At 37.8% G+C, this 23,672-nt stretch overlaps 1 protein-coding gene across 1 annotated transcript; it reads right to left on the bottom strand.

The window, feature by feature from the left end:
* Positions 1-186: 186 nt before the first annotated feature.
* On the bottom strand, positions 187-23,243 carry mtbp (MDM2 binding protein). Its single transcript, XM_015010153.2, has 23 exons — positions 23,010-23,243; positions 22,297-22,380; positions 22,144-22,217; positions 21,829-21,968; positions 21,552-21,610; positions 20,750-20,894; positions 20,299-20,413; positions 16,474-16,584; positions 14,338-14,432; positions 13,803-13,869; positions 13,487-13,604; positions 12,836-13,012; positions 9,852-9,965; positions 8,180-8,335; positions 6,066-6,159; positions 5,813-5,971; positions 5,164-5,259; positions 4,797-5,060; positions 4,538-4,692; positions 4,277-4,389; positions 1,768-1,881; positions 903-968; positions 187-823 (listed from the first exon to the last, which is right to left on the bottom strand). The coding sequence occupies exons 1-23, from the start codon at positions 23,074-23,076 to the stop codon at positions 779-781; spliced, it is 2,628 nt and encodes an 875-aa protein (XP_014865639.2). The 5' UTR covers positions 23,077-23,243; the 3' UTR covers positions 187-778.
* Positions 23,244-23,672: the final 429 nt, after the last annotated feature.

Below are 23,672 nucleotides of genomic sequence, written 5' to 3'. Positions count from 1 at the left end.
AATCACAAAAAAACAACTATTTATACTATATATATAGAGTATACTAAATAGTGTAGGTTTGAAAATTGCTGTATTGATGTAATATTTTGTTCCTTGCAGATGCGATGTAATCCCAACAGAAACAGGAGAGATATGACCCGAGATGCTCAAGACTTTGTTTATGCTGTGAAAATAAATATAACGTCCTTATTGGGTTGAAAGTTTTCAGATCTGGTCATTTAATATAATAGAAAATGCACTTCGTAAATATAACACGCCCTAATATCTTTGTCACACAGCCATACCTCCTTTCCCACAATATAACAAAATGTGCACTAAAGATAAAATACATTTATTGCGTTTTTAAAAAAATGAAATATATGCAAAGAAAATTACTGGTGTGTTTAGGAGCAAAGTTAATTTAAGACTAAAATAACAGAAAACAACAAACCAATGTGCATCCCCCTCACCGCCAGCCAGGCTGGCCTCTTAGCAGGGTGGCTCTGCTTTGTTTTATTTTTGATTTTTTTTTCGGCTTGAGAGTATATCAGTAGGTTTAAACACGAAAGTATACAAGTTTAAAAAGGGTTTTCTTTGAAAAGTTTTTTGGAAAGCAAAAAAGGCAAGAAAATCAAATAAAAGGATTAAGTTAATTAACTGAGCTTAATCTAAAATCAATCAAAAGTTTAAAACATCAATCACTTTCACGAGTGTGTTGAAATGTAAGAAAAGCTGCTCACTGAGGCGAAACCTCAGCGAACATCAATTAAAACGTCTTTGCGGCGCTCATTATTGATGATCACCTCCCTTTCTTTGAGCTTTTCTCCAACACCCAGTCAACAACCTACAAAACAGAGACAGCAAACAAGTCAGCGGGATGGGAATTGTGAAAAGAAAACCAAACAGGTGGACGATGGCGTTACCTGTTTGACGTTGCTGCTGGCTGCTTTCTTCATTTCTTCATGCAGACCCCGAGACGTCTTCAGATCCTGGGAAGATACAAACATATTAAAAGAGGAAACATTTATTGAAGGTAATGTTATTCTAGCTCAGTCTAAGCCTAAAGTAAAGGCCAGCGATTTCAAAACCACACAGCTTGATGATGAACATTATTTAAATTTTTTAGGAATGTCATCATAAACATTAGTAGTCACATAATCCTTTCATTTTCAAATCTTAAAATGTCAGTGTTAGCCACCAAAGACTGACAGTTTTAGAAAAATGTGCTTTTGTTACACCTGGGTCCTTTTAAAAACTGCAAAAGAAATGTTAGATAACATATTTGTTCCAATTTTTCTTTTCTTTTCTTTTTTTTAATGAATGCTATATTCTAACTTCAGTTTTCACCGTACCAACTTCGTAGCCCATCAAAAGTCAGTTTTAGGGTTAAAAGTCTCTCGTTTTTTGATGTGGAAAAAAAAACATAAAAACATTTCATTTCTTCTGTAACATACACACAAATCACAATTTTTGAGGAGTGTGCAATCCAGCTCTGGGAGAGTTTTTTTTCTTTTGCACAAATGCACTGGTAAGAACCTGGGAGGTCCTTGAATTTCCAAAAAAAAAAAACATTTATTTTCATATATTTTGATTTTTTTTTAACATTGTATTACTTTAATAAGAAGGTAATACAAAACTGCAAGCAAAAAGACAGAAGAAAAATTATTTAATAAAAAAAAAAAAAAAAAAAAATCTGAAACGAGAATTGAAATTACAGAGCCAGACAAAAATAACTAGTGATAAATAAAAGGTTAACAATGGCATGGTGAGGGCATTAATGAGACAAACCTTGAGATAGAACTTGGAGATATCAAACAGTCTTTTGCTGCAGGCCTCAAAGCACTCATGCTCGACAGCGATCCCATGGTGTTTGAGCGTTTTAGCTACAATCTCCTGCAGCATCTGAGGAGGAACACATAGTTTTGTATTAGTACATCTGTGGGAACATAAAAAGTAGTTCTGTTTATCCCCCAACCACCTAATGCAAACTCAGTTCACAGAGACTAATTTTAGCATAGTTTTCCTTTTAAAAACAGTGAAAGTCAAAGTGTCTTTACTGTTGGGGGGACGGAGGGGAGGGGTTGACGCTCTTACATAATTACTCGCCTTCTACATTCACAGAGAGAGCTTGCAGGTACAAACATGGAAATATTTCACTGGCAGTGGCCTGACAGGGGAAAAAAAAAACAAAAAAAAACACATTCCTGAAATAAATGGATCCGCCTTTAATCTTGTCACAGCGACGGTTCTGAGGAAGCGCCATAAATTATTGTGAGAAATTATCAGTGCTTCTCAGTCTCTGGAGGAGTGGAAAGGCAGCGTTTAATCTCTGTCCTGAATAAAGAGAGCGATCATTGTTTCTGAATAGAGCCAACTGTTCTCCTCTTCACTCGGGTTCGGACGTTAAGCGAGTTTGCATAGTAATCGGAAATCAAAACGAGTGAAGGTCGGGAGGCGGAGCGCGCGCCGAATGTTGGGCCTGTGACTCCATGCCGAGTCCTGCGTGGATTTCTGAGTGTGAATCCCATGGATGAGGGGCGAAACTCTGTGTGTGGCTGCGGAGGCAGGGAGTAGGTGATAGTAAAGTTGTTTTTTTTAAAAAGTGAATAAGCCGCAGCATTACAATGCAACCCACACAGTCAATGTGAATCGTGCAGAATATAAAATATTTATTTTTGCTGGAGCCGTTGCATGGCTCTCATCTGTAGCAGACAGACAGACGGTGGGTTTGATTGTGTATCCATCTGCCACTAGAACTGGTGGTGGTTGGGTGGGGGTGGAATATTCAGCTGTTTACAGAGTTTTGTAAAAAAAAAAAAAAAAAAAAGAATTGTGTAAATACTGTGGAGATTTTATGGGGAGAGCAAATCTTAACGTTGAAAGACTCGAGATAGAAACAATAAAAAAATTCAAGATATCAAGCTGCAGGCTCAGCTCCTGCATGGCAGCAAGTGTCAGCTGTTTAAAAGTTCATAAAGGAACAGTATGCATTACTTATGTCATCTTACATAGTTCAATAATTTAAAAGATTCACATGGCGTGAATAAATATATAAATGTGAGCAGTATTTAGAAGAACGTATAAAAGCCCATCTTTCACAGTGAGCATCTGCTGTTTTGACAACAATGAGAGAAAAATGAAAAGCAGTAAGAGTTTTAATGAGTATCAATACAAAAGTTGTATAAAAACACCAGGGTTTTTTTTTTCCTTTTACTTTTGAGATGTTTTTGTCACAAAGGACATTTGTCAGTATATAGATTTTTTTTTTCTATTAAATGGCAGATTGGCATTGTATTTTTCTTTTTGTTAAAAAATATTATGTTTGCTTTGAGAGAAAAGAAGCGTGTCTCTGTTTCAGTGTGGCCAATAATTTTCCCCGCTACTTTGGTAGAAAACACTTGTGAAAGTAAGGATATCGCTCCGAGATGTTTGTCCTTTTTCTACAGTTTATATATAATTATCAAAGGCATGATTGGCACATTAAAAATATATATAACATTTTCTTTCTACAAGGGTCAATAGTTAAACTGCATTCAACAATTTTTAAAAACAAGAAAAGGTAGAAATTTACTGAGGATTTATTTTAATCTACACATAGAAAAATACACACTGATGCATACACCCCTATGAATAAATGTCCTTTAGAAAGATGAAGAGAAATTTCAAGCTTTTTATAGCCTAGCATAATTGAATTTGTGAAGCTCATATAAAGTAGTTAGTCTCCTTGGTCTGCCTGGGCTTTTAAACACAGGAACAACCATGTTTCAAACATGGAACACAAATAGTCTCCCTGAGATTAAAAGAAACTAATTAGGATGAATAATCCAGCAACGAAGAGCAAGGCTCAAATCTGAAAAATGGAAAATACTGGAACACTGGTGTCCTTCTGCACAGTGAAATAGGTTTTAAATCTGCATGGAGTGAGAAGCAGTCCTGTACAAAGTGTGCTTGGAGTACTGAAGGTCAAGCTTTCAAAGTTAAGAAAATTGTACAAGTTGTCAAACATAGTGGTGGGAGCATCATGCTGTGGGGCAGCTTTGTTGCTACTTGTACATTAAACAATGTAGAATAAGGGGAAGCAAAACTCCCCCCGACAAGCTAATAAATTAACTTGGACACAGTTGGATAAAGATCCTGAATGAAATCAGAAGTGATTTTGTAAAGTATAAAGTGTTAAAAAAAAAAAAAAAAATCAGTATAACTTCCAAATTAAGGATTAAGACAAATATTGGTAAAGGAACGCTGCCATGTTGCACAAAGGCAAACTAACCAGCATAACGCGGCATGCATCACTCACCCTGTTGTGTTTCTGGGAGCGAGACTCTTTGGACGATTTGTCCTCTGCTTGTCCCTGAACGACCTTCTGCTGCTGGGGTTTCGGTCTCTCTGGACATGGCAGAGTCGCTAAGCCTGCAGAGTTAGAATGGAAGCGTTAACGTGAAGGCATAAAAGCTACTTCCACTCTGAAACAGCAAAACAAATTTTAGAGAAGAGTTGTGACACAGCGGGGTCCCTCGTTTCTTTCAACTCTTTTCCGCTCCAAATGTTCTTGTCCTACCTGACGGGCGTCTTGTTGCTGAGGAGAGGTTCGTACAGGAGGAGGCGGACTGGGATCTGTTTGCTTGTTGCCGTAGAGACCTGATGGCGGAATGTGTGCCGCTGCTGCCGCTGCTCTGCGAACACAGCGAATCGCTGCTCTCCGACTTCACCAGCCTTGATGAACACAGAGAGGAACAAACCTTAAATGATGATGTACTTCTCCTTAGTTTTACTAAATCAACTCGCATTCCTCACAAGAGGAACATAAAACATCAAACCTTTTGCGAGGATAACCTCCAGCTACGTCAGTGTCCCAGGACCTCCTTTTCAGCTGCGCTACTTCACTGTTCTGCAGGGTCTCTCCATCGGGAACACTTCCTGGTTCTGACATGACAGCAGGTGAGGGGGCGGGGCTGAGGGCAAAGGGGAGAGCACAGGGCTCCTTGGAGCAGGTCGTCTGGGTCTCGTAGCGAATCAGACGGGACTGGAGGCGCACAAAAGCCTGGTCTCTGTCCAGGGATCGCTGCTTATCCAGGCAGAATCTATGCAAACAGAGACAGCCAGCTCTAAATCGGAGCCTCATCACGTTTAATCCTTTAGAAGTTGCTGTCATGAAAGAGCAATGAGGGCTTTATAGAAACTGACTCTATGCCATGGTAATGAGCTGAAGAGGCGACGCTGAAGGGCATCCTGCTGATTGTCCTGGGAGAGAGGTCTGGTGACAACTGGAACATGTTATTACTGTTGGGAAAGAGAAGAGAGGGAGCAGCAGACATAGAGAGAGAGAGACACAAGAGTAGGCAGAAAATCAAAAGACCTTCATAATATTTTGATTAAACTCAATTTTCACAAATAATGATGACGCTCTGCCCACCAAAACTCGCCAAAGACCCTGTGAGTAGTGTGGCAAACATTTATATTCAATCCATTTCAATCCTGTACCACCAACTACCTTCAGCAGTCAAGTGGATGAACCTGTTGACTGGGAAACTTTTTCTCTGCTACCCTTGTGGAATTGAAAGAAAATAATAAGTTATGTTCTTTTCTTTGTCCCAGGACCTGAAGTGGTGCTGGGCACCAGAATAAACACCAAGTGGGTGGTAATTCTGTGAGAAGTCTTCAAAAACACAAAATAAAGTTTCTCAAATGTAAAAACTAACCAAAAAAAATCTGTTTCCATATGAATATCTCAGACAGCTGATGTTAAAGCTTCACTCTTGGTGTTCAACTTAGAGATGCTTTGCACCAAGTCAGGGGAAAAAACCCCATCACAAACAGAACCCCTAGAACCTACCCTCTGCTTATAGCCAGCGGTTGTAACTCCCCTGTGGGCAAGCCATCAGATGTGAAGTGCTTTAGAAGTTCTTTGGCATCTAGTAAAGCAGATGAGCCCCTCTGGCTGTCTTTAGGGCCCAGGAGGCTTTCAGTGGAGCCGGGGCCCAGCAGACCAAGCCTAAGAGACACACAAATATAAGAATGATGAATACCTTTATTCTAAGAATTAAAAGCCGGCTCTGGAGGAAACCGACTGGGAAAACCTTGCTCACCTCTTCCTCTGCCGTTTTCTCTGCAGGTTTTCTATATTGTGAAGGACGGTTCTCTCAGGCCAATCAGATGGTTGTTGGGAGACAGTCTGTAACTCTGGAATAAAAATAATACAGTTTAGAGCTGGATTTAAAAACTAGACAAAACAAGTCTTAGGTTTTGGCTCATCTTCCAACCCGAGCTTCAATTGTTTGCAGCCTTTAAAAGCTTTTCCTTCGATCTGCCTCCATTAGACGTCCAAAGCTTTCGGTGCGTTATCTCGTAAGCTAACTTCTGTTTCAAACTTCTCCACACTTGTCTGCTGTGTTTCTTAGTCTTCTTGAAGCTCTAATGTTCTCTAATAAACCTCTGAGGCCTTTCCAGAACAGATGAATTTACAGAGAACAGATGATTTCTGAAGTCAATGAAAAGGTCAAAATATAAATGGACACCACACACATGATTCAGATATCCTGGGAAACCTTATATAACTTTCTTTTAGCTTTACAATAATTGGTTATTTTGATTCCATCTATCATATGTAACCTCAGTAAAAAAGTTTGCTGTTCCACTATGATAAACTGTATGCCGCGGCTCCGCGCTTGGCTTCATTTTAACCTCCATAAACCAAAACCTCAGGTGTTCTCTTGGTAAGTCATTCTGCTCTCACCCCAAACGTTCGAGCGTACAGAAGCGCATGACTAGAGAGAGGAGAAGCGAGGAATATCTATCATTTTTTTAGATGCATATGCAGGGAAAATAAAATTCACAGCTCCTTACAAGGAACAAAAGTCCTGCTGTCATAAAGAATCAGCAAGACATCATGCAGGCATGTGGCATTATATATTAGAGGTGAAGAGAAACCCACAGATCATGAAAGCAGTTTTAAGGAGCAAAAGCTGGTGCATGATAAGCAGACAGAGCTACGGTGCCGTAAGCTGCATAATGTAAGCAACAAGAGCTGCGTGATGGATTACAAGAGTTATCTGAACTTTCCCCTGATACATGTCAACACACAGAGCTTCTGGCAGAATGGGAGTCTGAAGGAATGAACACGAGCTAAATATTACCAACTCTGCACATTTCCTTGCGTTTGGACAAGAGGAGCATAGGTAACGGTAAACGGGACAGGCAGTCGACGCTGCTGACAAAACGGCTGGAATGAACATCGCATGCGCAGCGATGGCCTGAGGGAGAAAAGTGTTTTCTGCATGAAGAGATGACGCTTTGCCCTAAAAGTTTATCAACCCACAGCTCCTTTGAACGGAGGATGAAAAGGGATTTACAGGTAAATAAACAGAGTTGCCCGGTAGACATGCTGTCAGCAGCTCATCAACGAAGTTCCTGATTTTTTTTTTTTTTTTTTTGCAAGTGCTTCTTTTGTGTAATGTTCGGGAGCACTGTATTTATGCAAGTGGCACAAAAATACAGAATATACAATACACAATAATGTGCACTTTATGGGAGATAATAAATCAAGTAATTGCTCAGCTGCGACAATTTCTATTAATGTTACTGCACATGCTGAGCTAAAGCCTCAACCTCCAAGCAAAGATGATTAAACTATGAAAATAATGATGGACAATAAAGTGGAAACTCATTTCCAACTGATATTAAAGCATTTATGACATGAAAGCTGCTTGACATCTGGGTCTACAAGCCCTAAAGCTAGAACTGCTGCTACCTTCGCCGCACACATTTAGCTTTACTTCCTTTCAATACGGTTCATTTGCAAATCATAAGCTACTGCTTTCTGAAATGGTCACCCAATGAGGCTACATGTTGTGAAGACCGATGTGCTAAACAATGAGCAGCCACAAGTAATGCATCTTTTTCTAGCAAGCAGTGGGTTGGACTTTCTGTTTTCTAGTGGAAAAAAGCAAACTGAAGAAACTGAATTCGAAAGAAGGCGATAAATCTTATTCAGAGACGAATAGCTTTCATTGAATGTTATCATAAAACATTTCTTTGTTAAACTGGAAAAACTGTTGAAGGCAATCAGACAAAACGAAAAACAGCATTTAAAACACAGCGAGATAAAAAAAAAAGAGAGAGAGAGAAAATATGTGCAGGTGTGAATTCTGTGTCAAAGCAAAATGTTGAGCTGCCTCGTTTGTGGGATTTTCTTGCTTCGTACCTGTACGTTCTGCAGGCTGCTCATTTGTCAGACATTTTTCAGCGGTTGGAAGAATGGAGTCAAACATCTTGAGGTACTGCTCCCTGGCAAGATTCAATAAGGCCTTCAAGTCATTGACGGGCACCGAACACGAAGCTGACGTTTCTCCTTTCTGCCCTGGTTACAAATAAACAGAGGCAGGATTTTCTTTTGGCAACATGTTAGATTGTGTTCATGACAAGCAGCCACCTGAAAATGGTTGCTACCAACTTCTGGCTAGTGAAGACATCAAAGCTGAGAGCTAATAATACGTCGCACTAACAGTCACAGTGTTTGGTGTGAAAATAGTTACTGGACAAAGAAGGTAAAGTTAGCCATTTTCAATAGCAGTGAACTGTTTAAAAATTCAATCATAAAATGTCAAAATGCATTCAGGCTCTTACTTTCAAAAAATTAGAGTTCAGAAAGGTTGAATGCGTTACAGAATAGTTGATCCGTTTTGTCCTTTCAAACTAACTTCTATAGTTCAAGTTAAATTAGGAAATATTGGTAGACGTGTGGAAATCTGAAAAAAAAAACGATCAGGGTCTACCTTCTCTGGTAATGCTAATTATGATCACAGATAATATAACATTGTAAAAATGGTTTATGATATCCACATAGTAATAATCTAGGGATGCACAAATAAACTGGCCCTGATTTCCAAAATATCTGGTGATCGGCCGATACTTACTTGTGAAAACAATCTTATCTACGTCCGCAAAGGTCTGAAAATCAGCAATCTCCCCCACTGTTGCTAATTTAGTGACTTTGGAATTACATTTAGTGACTTTTCAGACAAAAACAATGTATCCGCCAAAATTGGAATCAGTAGCTCAGGCTTTTTAAAAGGCCAATCACAAATCAGTCAATGGGCAGAAAACTGCAGTCGGTGCACTCCTAATATAATCTTCTTCTTTGTTGTAGCATAAAAGTAAAACCCTTCTCTCACACAGTGTGACATAGCCTTTGTTCCTATCAGGCTAGAAAAATCATTTCAATTCTATTGATAATAGTTCTGTCGAAGAAAACGTAATCACCTGGTATAAGCTTGCTAAAGCATAAAAAGAAAAAAAAATCTGACCAATACAACCACATTAAAGAGGAAGGTCTTTTAAAACAGTAAGGTTTGGACTGTATTTTAATCAAACAATCTATTTGGTTCTATTAAGTTGCACAGTCCACGACGTAGGCTTTTCTGCGATTTTTGAAGTTTCACGGTTAACAGAGAGCTGGTGAAACATAAAGAGAATGATAAATGAAGCTCTAGAAACACACAAGCCTCAGCTGGTACAGTGACCACACACACACACACACACACGCTGCAGAGACACGCCGAAGAGCACAAAAGGGCTCATCAATCATTGGGAGCACACTTAACTCACACACTTCACAATAATCAAAAGAACTTCCCAGGAAACTGCTGAACTTCTGCAGCTGGCCCACATGCTATTTTACTATTTGATGCCATGTCTAAAGAAATAAAAGTGTAGTAATCTCTCAGAAAGTTACACTCTGCTCAGGGCTGTTTTAAAATTTTATACAACAGTTTTACACAAATGCCACCCAACGATCACAATGTCTTGTAATCGTAACTGCATAAAACAAATTTTCAGTTTTTCCTTCTTGATTTATCATCTTCTGTTTCACTTACTAAGATATTCTTTGAGAACCAGCACCTGAACCTGGGCCACCTTTCTTTCCCTCCTCGGTAGAGAATCTCCTCGGAAACACAACAAAGGATGGAGGAAGTTGCTGTCGGCCTCTCCTGATCAAAAGAGAGGAAATTAAAGAAAAAGGGATGAAATAACAGATGCAACTGCAGATTACTCTTTTCATTGTTAACATAATTAAAAAGGCGGATTATATTTTGTTAGATGTCTGGATTTATGTCTTCGACAGTATGTAAAGGTGTATTTCATTTGTGTTGGACGAGTTGACCTGATACTGAAAAACCACAATCTTGTCAGATGAGGAAATGTTTAATGCCATACAGACAAGAATTAAGGATAAATTAGGCGTAGCATTATGACCCCTGCTCAGTAGTAACTTAAGGCTCCACCTGAAGGTGTGATATTCTGTCTGACAAGATTTTAGTGGCAGATCTTTCACGTTTCGAGGCCTGGCCTCCATGGATTGGTCCAAGATACTCATTTGATTGGATTTAAGTCTGATGAATTTGGAGGTCAATGTCACACTTCAAACTTGTGATTGCACTGGTTCTACTTTCAAAATCAGTGAGATGTTTTAAAATAATTGAGCCCAGAAGCAATTGGACACTAAAAATGTAATTTAAATTCCTATGGAGCCTGTTGTTCTGGCCATTTCAGTGCTTAGCCACGTTGCACTCCAGGTGGTTGGTTTAACTTTTACATTTGAGTTTTAATGTGGAAACAAAGAGGCCAAATTATACGCCGTTTGGGGACATTATGTCAAATGGATAAAAAAATATATAGCAGATATTAACAGATACCAGGAAAGCTGAACCTGTAAATGGTAAATCGGCCACAAGTCATTGCAAAAATGGAGCGGTGACTGAAGTGACCTAAGAGTCAGCTTATCCAAACAACAAAATACTTCTTTAATATAAAGGGCACCTTCTGTGGCTTCACTTTGCATCTTAAAGCTTTTTAACTACAAAAGACAGTGTCTTCAAGGTTGCATAAAATGTTAGCAACAGCACCAACTCACTAGAGGACACCTCACAGCAGGGCTGAAATCTCATGTAAAGCCAAAGAGAAAGATGAGAAACTTTCAGCCAAAGGACTTTCTTACATGTCCACTTCTCTAGATACTTATAGCCAAACTCAGCCATCCATCCACAACAACTCCATTTCTCGTAAGCGTCACTCTTCTACTTCTCACTCCCACAAATTCTCACTGAATAATTCTTATTTACCCCTTTTTAATATTATACTGTCAAAAATGACAAAAATAATAACAGACAAGCACGACTAACTTGTGCTTTGAGAGACAAGAGGAGGAGAAAGGAGACAGAAAAATGGGGACATGTGGGTTTAATAAAGTGAATCTGTGGAGTCCAACAGTATTAAAGTTCAGTTTACTGCAATACAGGCAAGAGGGTGAGCACAACCGTCAGCTTCTGCAACCATGGTGTTTCCACTTTAATAAAGGTTAGGAGTTTGGAACAACGCATTAAACAAATGACTACCTGATATTCATTCATCTGCAAACATTGATAAAATACTCATTATATATGAGGACAGGGCAACTCTTCAGCACAGGAAGTTGATGGCTCAATTTTAAATGTTTCTTTTTTTGTTCTTTTTTTTTGGAATCAGAAGATGCTGATAGTCAGATTCAAATTTAAAATTAATTTTATTCAACCAAGAAGTAGAGAGGCTGACATCTATCAAAGAAGATTTGAAGTTCCGGGTAAGTGAAGAAAACATATTTATTGGTTTTTCTCAATAATCAGTGGCAAAATCTTTATTTTTATTACAGCTATTAAACCCTTCTTCTAATTGCATGATTCAGCAAGTAGACTGGCAATATATTTTCACCATCAACGTAATCTTTATTCACTGAATCATGCAATATGTTTTTGTTTACAGAAAATGCTGAAGGTAGCTAATTTCTCACTCAGTAAACATGTTGACTTTAATTTGAAATAAAATTAAAATCCTGTTTAACTGCAGGGCTGTTTGACACAGACTGGTCTCTCTCACACAGAATCATGATAATTATGATCCATCATGACAAAAAGGCTCCTTAATGCTCCCGTATAGTTACAACAAAAGCAAAATTTAAAGTAATAGAAAGAAATGTATATCCTGAAATATCAAAAAATTGAGACGGTAGAATAAGTTTAAATGAGCTTGTAAAACTGGGACATGCTTGATTTGTTCACTTAATCCTCTGGAAGCCTATTAAGGGAAAACCATAGATTTTAATGGCCTAAGCCATTAAATAGCAAAACAATGAAAAGATATATGTAATTATAATACAGCAATAAAAAAAAGAACAAGAACAACAGGTAGAGATCATAATGACACTTTAGACCAGCCAGATTAATATTTAAAAATTCAAAGAGAGACAAAGGAGTCATTACATCAATTTATAGCCCTGTTGCAAGATATTTCATGCTTGGTGAATGATAAAAAAAAAAATAAATAAAACTGCTTCTTCCTGCTCTGAACAAAGGGGTTTTTTTTTGTTATTTTGGGGTTTTTTTGAGAATTTTTTTTGCAATAAACCTTTCGTTGTTAAGACAGCAATGATTTTTAATCTGTAAAACAGAAAAAAATTTAATTATTCAGCCGCATTTAGAGAGTAGCTTTTGTACAAATATGCGGGGAAGGTCTTAGTGGAATCAAGGATTAAAATGAAACACATTTTCATTTGAATGAGACTTGGTCGAGACTCATTCAAAGACTTGACCAACAAACCATCTGCTCAACTAATGAATTCAAATGATTTACAACCGCTCTGAAACAAATAAGGTGCATTTACAAAATAGGTTATTAGACCCGTCTGCACAGCCAATCTAACCCACCAGGACACAGTTTGTTCCCTGGGCACAAAGTCTCAGTGCATGAAATAAAAATAGATACAAAGGTCAAGATTTCAGTAAATATTCCTGACACAAAAACACGGCAGTCTTATCGTATAAAATACCTGATGAAATAGGCTTCTCCCTTAGCAAGCTGGAGAGGGTTGCCATGGCAGCAGCTCCGTTAAGTTGACTGTGTGAATGGATCAACCTGACCCTGCAGGTACCAGAGCCGACATCGTCCGCTCCCTGGACCAGCAGGAAGTAGACTGCACCTTCACCTTTCACCTCAACATCGGGCACTGCAGGACAAGATGATATATAGAGAGTCAAAGTATAGATTAAAAAAAAAAACAACAAAAATGTTTCATTTTTCTTCTTGGTTCAGTTTGTTTCACACAGCAATGCCTGCTTTGGAGGAGCTCGTTTTCAGTTCTTGAATAGGTCATTTCAACTTTTGTACTCTTAATAATAAATCCTTTTCTTTGAGGATCTAAGCACACAAAATACATCATCCATGTTCAATTTACTGTATGAATGTAAATGTACTCGAGGTGAAGGTAATCATTTATTTCATGCCTTTCTCTGTTTTTTCGATGTGCCCAGCATTTTTGTTTTATTTTCCACAATAATTCTTTATATCACCCTCGGAGGCTTCATTCCTAACAAAGTACCTCAATAATTCAGTGCAGATGCAGTTGATTTCAGAAGTTGACAGGCCACATCTCAGGGGCTGCAAGTAATTTATTTCACAGCTTAAAAATGCAAAATCATACCAAGAAAGGACTTTGGTGTGCGGGATAAACTCTCTTTCCAGCGCTGGGAGCTTAGCTGACTGGCTGGAGGCTGGGTGATGGGTGTAATCGTACAGGATAGGCTGAACAAAGCTCCAACCTGGGAGAAAGACCAAATAAACATGAGATCGCCCAAAAACCTCAGTCCTTCAAATAGCATGAAAAACGTGTCTCCTCGATTTAATCCTGCTATTCACAAAAGGTTTGTGAAAGACTTGACTGGATTTAATTAAGTTACAAGGTTGAATATTAAAATATTTGAAAAGATCTTATGTGTGTAAACAGCACAGATCAGTACCTTTCCACGGAGAGTGCTCAGCTGGTCCAAGAGAAGCTTAGCTTTCACCGACTTCCCAGAAAGGCCTCTTTTTATTTGTTGTAAAGGAAAAACGCAAAATACAGGCAACAGAAAACAGACCTACTCAGACGTAACTGTGATTTATTTTAACAAGAGGCATTTAATATGCATATCATTTGACTTGTTCTTCAATAACCCTTTTGTATTTTTTGAATTGAAACCATTCCAAAGCACAACATGGATGAAAAATGTTTTTTTTTCCTTTTTTTTATGTGTTTCAGTTCAAGCTTATTTTTTAAATGACTACCACAGTGTATTATAATTAAGTAATTATTATATTTGGCTCTGATTACTTTTATCTTTTTGCCTCATTAGGAGAGCATAGTATTTTTTTAGTCTTGATGTGTGAAATTTTATAATTGAAAAAGAGTGTGCTGACCTTTTCCATAAATGCACGGGGAAATTAAATATTACCAATTTTCCTTTTATTCTTAAACACACACGTGCGCATAGGCAGATGCATTAGGAAGGATACAACTCAAAGTGAGTGTTGGACATCAGAAAGGTGGGCAGTTCTGACAGACCAACCACCTGAACCAGGTCTAAAACTGGAGCATAATAATGGAAGACCTGCAGAACCAAAGCAGACAGAGGATGAGTGAGAGCAAAATATGTAAATAAAAAAATCCACATACAAGAAAGTTTTTTTTAAAAATAAAGTATCCACATCTAAAATATCAGATAAATAAAACCACAGCAGATAGTACGCAGAGCAGTGGCAAGGGATGTGCATTCAATTCAGTCCAATTCAACTTGCCAAGGCCTCGTACCTTCAGCTGTGCCTCAATCCACCCTGAACCTCCAGCAGGAGGCGGGTCCACAGGACAAATCATCATGAGCTCAGTTATAGAAAAATGGAAGCAAAAACACCTCTTCCCCCAGTACAGCTAACAAACCTGTATGCGAGTGCTTGTGTGCAGGTTATTTTAAGTCATTTTCCCAGTGGTGCTGAGGTATGATTGTTGTCATCGCTCTTTTATTTTTGTTTTCATGCCAAAACAATCTTTGCCATCTGTTTCTCTGTACATGAGTCTGATGAGATCACAGACATATGCTTTCTGTTTTACTCCCTGTGGACAAGTAAATAAGCTGCACACACACACAACAAACGCCGAGACACATCTAAACTTTGGAGCCATTTTAAAAATTAGGACAGACACACACAGACATGCTATCGCAACAGGGAACCAATAAAATAAACAGGGATGTACAAATTAATACTTGCAAAATTTCCCTAAATAACACTCACATAGAAGTAATGTTTAGTTATTGATGGTCTAATTAATAAAACAGAAAGATCACCTTGCAATGCCCATAAAAAAAAAAGCCAAACATTACTTTTGAGTTCCTTGGGAAAAGTCCTCTTTAATAAGTACCAACAATTAAACAGAGTAATCTTTATAGTAAGACCATTACTGCACTGTACCAGGCATAGTAATGCAATTGTTGCAAAACACATTGTGATACAAAAACAAACTGTGCAAACAAAGCTCTTTATGAGTGCATATTGTCCACAGACAAACATTAGGAACATAACGGTCATAAACTACAGCAGTAATGGTTCTGCTTAATGAGTTTGACCAAGTCTCTGCAGACACAGTTCATGTCTAAAACGGTGGCTGCTGCCGTGGCAAATTGAAACGTGGATAAGTGTTGAACTTTAATGAGAAGCAAAAATGTTTATGTATTTCTCTGTTTTCTAACAACTACCACAAACAACTGCTTTTCACGTTACGACTGGACATTGCACGGATCTGGCATTCATCTATGGCAAAGGTAACTCTGTCGATATTTGGTAATTGTTAGAATATTATGGCAAGTGCAGCACAATGATGTTTTTTTTCTTTTTCATAAATAAATAATACTAGCTGGATTCAGCCTCAGTGTTTCAACCATGAGAAATCACCATAATCACTTAAATTAACATTTTAAATGCAAGAAAATTATTATTTACTCGCTTTTAATAGTCAAAACAAAAACACAGGTCGGAAAAAAATGTCAAAAGCAGAAAACCTGACAGAGTGAACAAAGGTGATGAAGAAAAAGTTCCTTCTTCAGACCCCATGAACAACAGAACTGAATGTATATAATAAAAATGTAATTTTCTAGCTGAATGGTCATGAGGAAGAAAAGAGGTCAGCACTTTTTTTTTTTTTTTTTTTGATAAAATCGATTCGCTTCAATTGCCTGAATGTTACAGGTTCCGCTATGCGATTAAAGGCCAGCAAGAAAGTGACCATTTTGACCTCATCTCCTTGCAGCCATCAGAAACCATTAGGAGAGAAGAGTGCATAGTCTCCATTCTACTAAACACCTGGGAGGTAAGACGAGGCCAAATGGGGTTCCTAGGAACAGACAGAACAAGAATTCAATCGCTCTGCTCCTCCATTTAGCCAAAACTTTCCCCAGGCTTCAGATTAACACACAAGGACAGAAGCAACAACAAAGACTCCATGGTATTAAAATGTATTCACGAAAACAAAGCTCAAAGTAAGTTCAGGACTTAATGCATTTTTAATCTAAAGCAAAAAAAAAAAAAAAAAAAAAAAAAACAATCATCAGTGTTAAAAAGGTCAGGGACACAAAAAAAAATTGGTTTTGAGAGACTTGCCTCAGAGTTTACTTTGTGATCCGTGGTGGGAGCCTGGAAGAGAACCGAGTCTGATATCCGACGCGCAGGAGAGCGCAGGGAAAAGCCATCAAAGCGAAGTTCTGATGCATACTGAGGCAAACACACACGGGAAGGAAGAAAATATTAAATCACTAACAAGCTCTCTTAGCAAGCACAGCGGCCGCTAGTAATTAATTGCTGTTCTACACAAACCACATGAACGTAATCCTTTATTGTTACTGACTTTCCTCTAAATTGTCTTTTTTAGCAAGTGCTTGTTACGCAGCATTTGCTGGAAAAAAAAAAGCCATGTTATGCAACTACCACATGGCAGTTTGTTACAGATACCAACACCGGTTCATAGAGAAACACGAGCTGCAGCACAAGGCACTGAGGCAGTGTTGTTCCTTTTGAAATGAGCTTTCTTTAGAGACTTCTTCTGTGTTCTCCTCTCTCCAACTGTGTACCTTTTAGCAAGTGGCAGCTGGAGCCCACTTACTTCTGAAGGCAGCGACTCAGAAAAGGTCACTCCAGTGAAGGAGAAGCAGGATGCTTGCCTCAGCAGAGGCAAAAAAAAAAAAAAAAAAAATCCTCTCCTGCATGCAATGGAGTAACCAGCACCATGGGATATGGATGAATCATATATAGCAATTTAAACCCTGACAAGTGAGCGGTACTGCTGATGTTACAATACTGTCCAAAATCCTGGTAACCATCAGCGATGTTACACTGACTGACACTAGTTCATGGACATTTTTGAAAGACAATCTGAGTGGACACTAAAGACTCAAAAGGTGACCCTCCAGCCTCCAAGGCACATATTTCATAATTTCTTAAGGTTTCGATAGTAAACAAGCCCTTTCCACAGAGACCCATTCCCCACAACAAGCTGGGGTAAAAGAACATCAGAGTGCCAGGCGCTCCAGATCACTCTCAGATGTTTATTTACCCAGTCCCTGACTTCTCAAAGTCTTTATGGCTGTAAATATTCCCTATTAACAGTAGAGTCAAACTGTGATCCTTGCCATTTTGTGGATGAATTGCGTACCATGAATCAGTGGCGGATTCACTTGTCACATTTTCCCATCAAACCCTGGTTCATGAAACTCAAGAGTCCTCAAGTGCATTAAAAAATCCTTTATAGAAAATTGGATTGAGTAAACTTTAAAAAAATTTAAAAAAAAAAGTTCAGAGAGTTTCATTATACACAGTGCAGATTTCTTTGTTTAAAATTTAACAAGTGAGGACCATTATTTAACTCCAAGGACCAAGAACACTGCCAAGCATTTCAGATCTGTGACTTATTATGTAACCATCACAAGGCTGTTGGAGGTGTTAAAAGAAACCTTGAGCTCTCTTCTCTCAGAAGGTTGTGCTATGGCCTTTAGAAACTAAAAAGTCCTCTTACAATAACAGAGCAATGCTTTTAAAAAAAAAATTTAAAAAAAATCAAGCTACATGACAGTAAATTTCAGAGAAACACCATTCGGTATGTTGTCCGAATGAAGTTCGGACAACATACCACAGGAGAAAGGAATACTCCAGCGCCTGCAACCTCATAGATCAGTGAGTTAATAAGGAAACAGTCATGATGCCAGTGTAGACTTTGCAATAATGTAATTTTTACTTAATCTTCATACACTTGAAAGTTACATAGTTTTTAATAGGGGTGCATTGACTCATCGACACCAATTTCCTTAATTTTGGAAGATTGGTGATCGGCAGATTGTGAAACAGCTCTTATCCTCTGATCTCATCAACCTCAGGAAAGCCATAAAAAAAAAAAATCAACCATTGTCCCCTGCTGTCCCCTTAGAGAGGTTTGACTGATAGACCGGCCCACCAGGTCATGTCTGCAGTCAACAATAGTCACCAACCCCCGCTGCCAACTTGACGACTTTCTTGCTTTATTTAGTGACATTTCAGACAAAAAAAATGTGTCTGTTAGTTAACCTGCAATCAGCAAACTCCTAGTTTTTAAAGCATGTAGATTAGGGGTTTTACCATAAACACGAAAAATGTTTTGATATACAAACATTTTAGTGTGCAAGTGAACCTGGAGGGGACAGGTGCAATCCTCTTGACACAGAGTTTGGTTGCATGTCTGCTGTTGTAAAAAATTCGCACAGCATTTGAGGCTGGTTAAATGCTCCAGGCAGTTGGTGGCTATATACTTTATCTCTTCTGCTAAAAAAAAACATTTCATTTATGCTGTAAATTTTTTATACAGTAGATTAAAAAAAAAGAAAAAAAAAAAGAAAAAAACTTGAGCTACAAGTCCTAAAGACACAGCTTGCAGACAAAAACAGCTCCTAAACATGTTGTGCCTCAATGAAGCAAAAATGTCCGTTCCCCTAAGCTTTGTTTAGCGTGATCCTCAGTGAGTAATTCTGCTAGGCTGCATTGGCCCGGGCCAGGCAGTCAGTGCTGCCAGCATAGAGTTGGCAACACCAAGATATTTCCCATGACCTACCGATGACCTGCAGTGATTGGTCCATTCATTCAACAGCAGTAAAAGACCACTGCCCTCCCCCTCCACCCACCCAAGGGAGAGACAAAAAAGTGTAAAACTTTACTCTCCAGGCTGGTCTGACGACATGAATAATGTGATATTAAAGGATACATCAACAAAAATGGAGGCATAATTCAAGCCTAGAAACTGGAATTCATATAGAGAGATGCAATTTAATTAAGACTAGACGTAACAACCTATATGTTTACAGTGCAAATTTCTTACAAATTCCACATTTAAAATAAATTCAATCTCATACAAATATTAGCAGAAATATCCATCTGTGTTGCATTTTCGATTAGGTTAAATAGCTTCTTTCTGAAGTTAAAATTTATTTTAAAAACTGAAACTTTTAGGTGTGACAAAAGAGAAGAAACATTTTAAAAAATCTTTTACCATAGTGTAGATTCTCTTCTCTGTTAGAACCAATGCAAAAACCACCCAATCAATCCTTGCAGTCTATAATTAATTACTCAATTACTCATGACTTCCCGATGCCTGGACCATTAAAACCACACTCACATTGAGCATAGTTTACAACAAAAGATTACATTTTCTAGTAAACTAAGACCAAGAAATCTTTGAGCTTGTATTTTCTTCAGGCTTATGAAAATAACTTATGGATTTGTTGTTTCTTGTTCTCTTTAGTGTTCTTTTTGGTGCACATGTTTTTCAAAGAGTCCATATATTCCTGTGTGTGAAAAACTACCAACATAAAATTGCCGAGATGTGCAAACATCATCCAAAAAAAAAAAAACCCTCTTCCTCTTCTTTAATGAGACGTCCCTTTTGGGTACCACCACCAGAGGTCTGAATGTCTACCACCCACTCTACTGTTCATCATAGTTATGTTGTTTTGGCCAAAACACAGTAAAGTTCCCTTAAATCCCAAAAACAAGAAAAACATGAGATACATTATTTACAAAGAGACATTTCTTTACTGTTTAACGTTATTAATATTCTTCTCTTAAAACTATGGGAGGAAAAAGTTTTGTTATGCACTGTGTATGTGTTTGCATCCATATTATTTCACTATTGCTGATTTATTTTTGGAAGACCTCTAAATGAAATAATTATGAAGTATTAGTAGTTAGTCAACAGTCATTAAAAGTTGAAAAGAGACAAAAAGAAGTGACAATTATATAGAAACAACTGTTTTCTTTTGAGACTATTTAAAAATGAACCAGTAGGTCAGGTTTTCTCTGAAGTTCTGCTTCTTCTTTAAATCATTAATTTCAGTCATCTCTACATATTCCTCCCAAAAATACATGGTTGTTTTCTGACAAACTGGATAGAAAAATCCCAGTCCTCACCTTCTTTTCTCTGATAACCAGGCCTCCTCTCCACAGTTCCCTGTAGTTGATGCAGTTGAACAGTTTAGCAGGCTCCAGTAGTTGTGCACTCAGAGAGGATGCTACCTTTTCCCACCTGGAAGAAAGGAAGCAAAGCTTCCTCATTAAGTTGAGTTTTATATCTCAAAGCCTGATTCAGGTTGATTTTTGAAGGTTTGAATTGGCATTTTGTCAACGAGCTCATATTTATACATACACTGAACATACTTTAGATCTAACAATTGACTAAGCTTGCTCATTTTTACTCATCTAACTCCCCCTAGTGGTGAATCTGAGACACAATTTATTTGCAAGAAACCAATTCGTAAATCAACATTTTTGTAGACATAAATTTGCACATTCTGTACTGGTCTAATGTCTTTGTCACTTAGAATGAATAATCTTATGTTTTGTGTAATTGCTGCCTTCTCACCCACTAATGTTCTGTGTGACAATGTTGATCTTTGCAGCCTGCCAGCAGGCCATGTGTTTCAGGGCTCCCAGCAGAGGCAGCAGGTCTTTAGCTGAAGGGGACGGCTCAGCTGAGGCCAGCAGCAGAACATCCAGCAAGGCTTTTCCTAAGAAAGAGTTAAATGACAGTCAAAAAGATGTGTCTTCTTTTCAGAACTCTGTAATAACTTTTATTACAAAAACTTTGTAATAACTTTTATTACAAAGTAATATAATAACTGTAAAATAAAAAAAAAAACCACAGACTGAAGCAGACCCCAGCCCTGAAAACCAAGGTAGCCATTCTTGGTGGCATGAATCTTGGATCTTGTTCTTATTTTTAGTCATATCAATATCCATAGGTGGAGATCAGAGCATAGACAGACCAGTAAACTGATAGCTTAGCATTTTAGCTCAGTTTTACATTGACGATAGACCAGAGAAGCACCCGCATTACTTCAAAAGAAACTGCAATTTTTCAAACCTCTTTCAAGTCCAAATGTTTGAGTCTAATTACTATAACACCGTCTGTATGACTACAACTTGAAGAGGGAGGTTTAGATTCCTCGTGATTGGCAGCTTTTAGCTATATATATATATATATATATACTGATACAAATGCGTGTGTGCATGCACATATGCATATGTGTGCATACATACACATATATATGTGTATGTATGCATGTGCATACATACATATTGTAATGATATAGAAACTCTAAACAATAGCGTGAAAAAAGAAAAATCAAAAACACAGGGAGGAGGACTGCTGCGTTCTGAATTACCTGGCGGAGGCAGCTTATCCGTCAGCTGATGAAGTCCGTCTGCAGCCTCTTCTAACAGCCTGCTCGACAAAGATAAATTACTTTATACTTACTGTGCTCTTTAATATTTTTTGAAAAATACACAAAATTTACCTTAAGATCATTTTGTCTAGGGTAAAGGTTAGGGCAATGATATAATCATAGGTACAAGTTTAATACACAGATTTGTTTTATGAATGAGTTCTAAATGTAAACTCAAGGAGAAGGTACAAGTACAAAAAACAAAATCAGCCCTTACTCTGCCAGAGGTGGCACGTCATCTGCTGCCTCCTGGTTACTAAGAGAGGTCAGACATTCTTCGGGGGTAGTAAGGCTCTCCTCCTCAGAGTCTGTTCTCTGATAGTTTGTTCCCAACTCTTCCCAATCAGAGCTGCAAAACTAAAAAAATGGGTTAGAGATTTAAAGATGAAACTCATCTTTGAAAGCTTGAGTCAAACACCTAAATCACAAAATAAACGTGCATTAACTTTGTGATTCATTCCCTAGTTAAACACCAGAATGGTAATTTGAAAAATATCACCAAAATTGTTTTTGACTGTTCTGATTTTCTCACTTGTGTCGCTCCTCGGCACACCTGTACAGCAAAGTACCACCGTGTAGTAGCTGGGCTGCCACTAAGGGAACAAGCTGAGGAAACAAGAGAGATTGTGGTGTAAACACAGTACATGTGTAAAGCAATCTCAGTCACATTTATCAATTGTTTTACCTGGAAACTCAGAAATCCCTTTTGCTGACTCCTGAGCTGAAATCTCCAAGAGTCTTTTATAGATATCATTTAATGGCTCCAGACCTAGAAACAGTCACAAAACGCCGTCAAGTTCTTAAAACTATAATGTTGGTTTATTTGACACAGTCCTGCTTAAATAAATATACTTATCTTAGTAGCACAGAGCAAATTATTAATTATTAAAATATTGTGTCGTGTGTTGTAAACTTAGCTAAAGTAAAGACACATTTCTGATATTTAGATGGAGAAAAACAATGTTTCACTAAAGATATTTTTTTTTGTTTACTTCTTAATTAAAAAGTTCAAGTAGATGTGCACATTCCTTCCCATCACTACTCTTCTTGTAACAGAAATGTCATATAAAAAGCAGCTAGATAACTGACTTGTAAAAAAAACGGCTTTAACTTTTAATTGCTGGATTTATTACTATTATCACACATCGACGATTCACGTCTTAATTTACACTACTACATCTTGAAACTACTTCACAATCATAAAATACTGGACAAAACATGATAGTCAGTTGAAATCCAACCACAGATTTTCTGCGTCACAGTGTTAATGAAAACCTACAGACGTTGGTTGATGAAATGCATAAACTCATGAAAACTGTAGACAGCTGGTTAGCTAAACAAGGTTCAACAGCTCTGACTTTATAGAAGTGTATAAGTCTGTAAGAAACTAAGACTTACACTTATGATCGCCAGTCAAGTGGTCATCACCTTGGCTAAAGGATAAAACCAAAACGTAGCGGTCCATGTCCAAGTTTAAAACTCTAGCTTCTTTGGTGTGTTAGCAAACTTTCCCGCAATGTCAAATTTCCCACCACTTCTTCTTCTTCGGTTAGAAATTACGTCAAAATAGCAAATTATCCTCCTGCGCCCTCTATCGGTCAGTGTGCGTCAGTGTAGGTCGGGGGAATAGTTCAAAACTCTTCATTTTATGCATACAAACGCAAACAAGTATTCCTAATAGTGAATGAATATTAATGTGTGTGAAATGTTGATTTAATTGTATTAAAGTTTTATTGCAAACTGTAGTATACCTTTTCTAACCTGTTATACATACAATGTATAAAAAGACTATTTTAATTCTCTCCATTAAATAAAACCAAATATTTGCAGTTCTACCAGGAATACTACTTGTTTATTTACAATTCACTAAATGCAAGAATAGTATTATTTCAAAGCTATATAAGCTTTCAATCAGTTAGTCTGAGTTAAATGGAGGCACACCTGGGGATGTATTTTAAGGTAACACCTCAAACATGAGTTACGCTAGTGTAGAAACATGAAATCTGTTTATAAATTTACTTTGTACAACATATGTCTCAAACAAATGCAATGATGTACTGC

The sequence above is a fragment of the Poecilia mexicana genome, unplaced genomic scaffold, assembly GCF_051168715.1.
Source record: "Poecilia mexicana isolate PSO_F unplaced genomic scaffold, ASM5116871v1 scaffold_16, whole genome shotgun sequence".
NCBI lineage: Eukaryota > Metazoa > Chordata > Actinopteri > Cyprinodontiformes > Poeciliidae > Poecilia > Poecilia mexicana.
The sequence above is the reverse complement of the archived record's forward strand: the minus strand, read 5'-3'. Positions and strand labels throughout refer to the sequence as shown.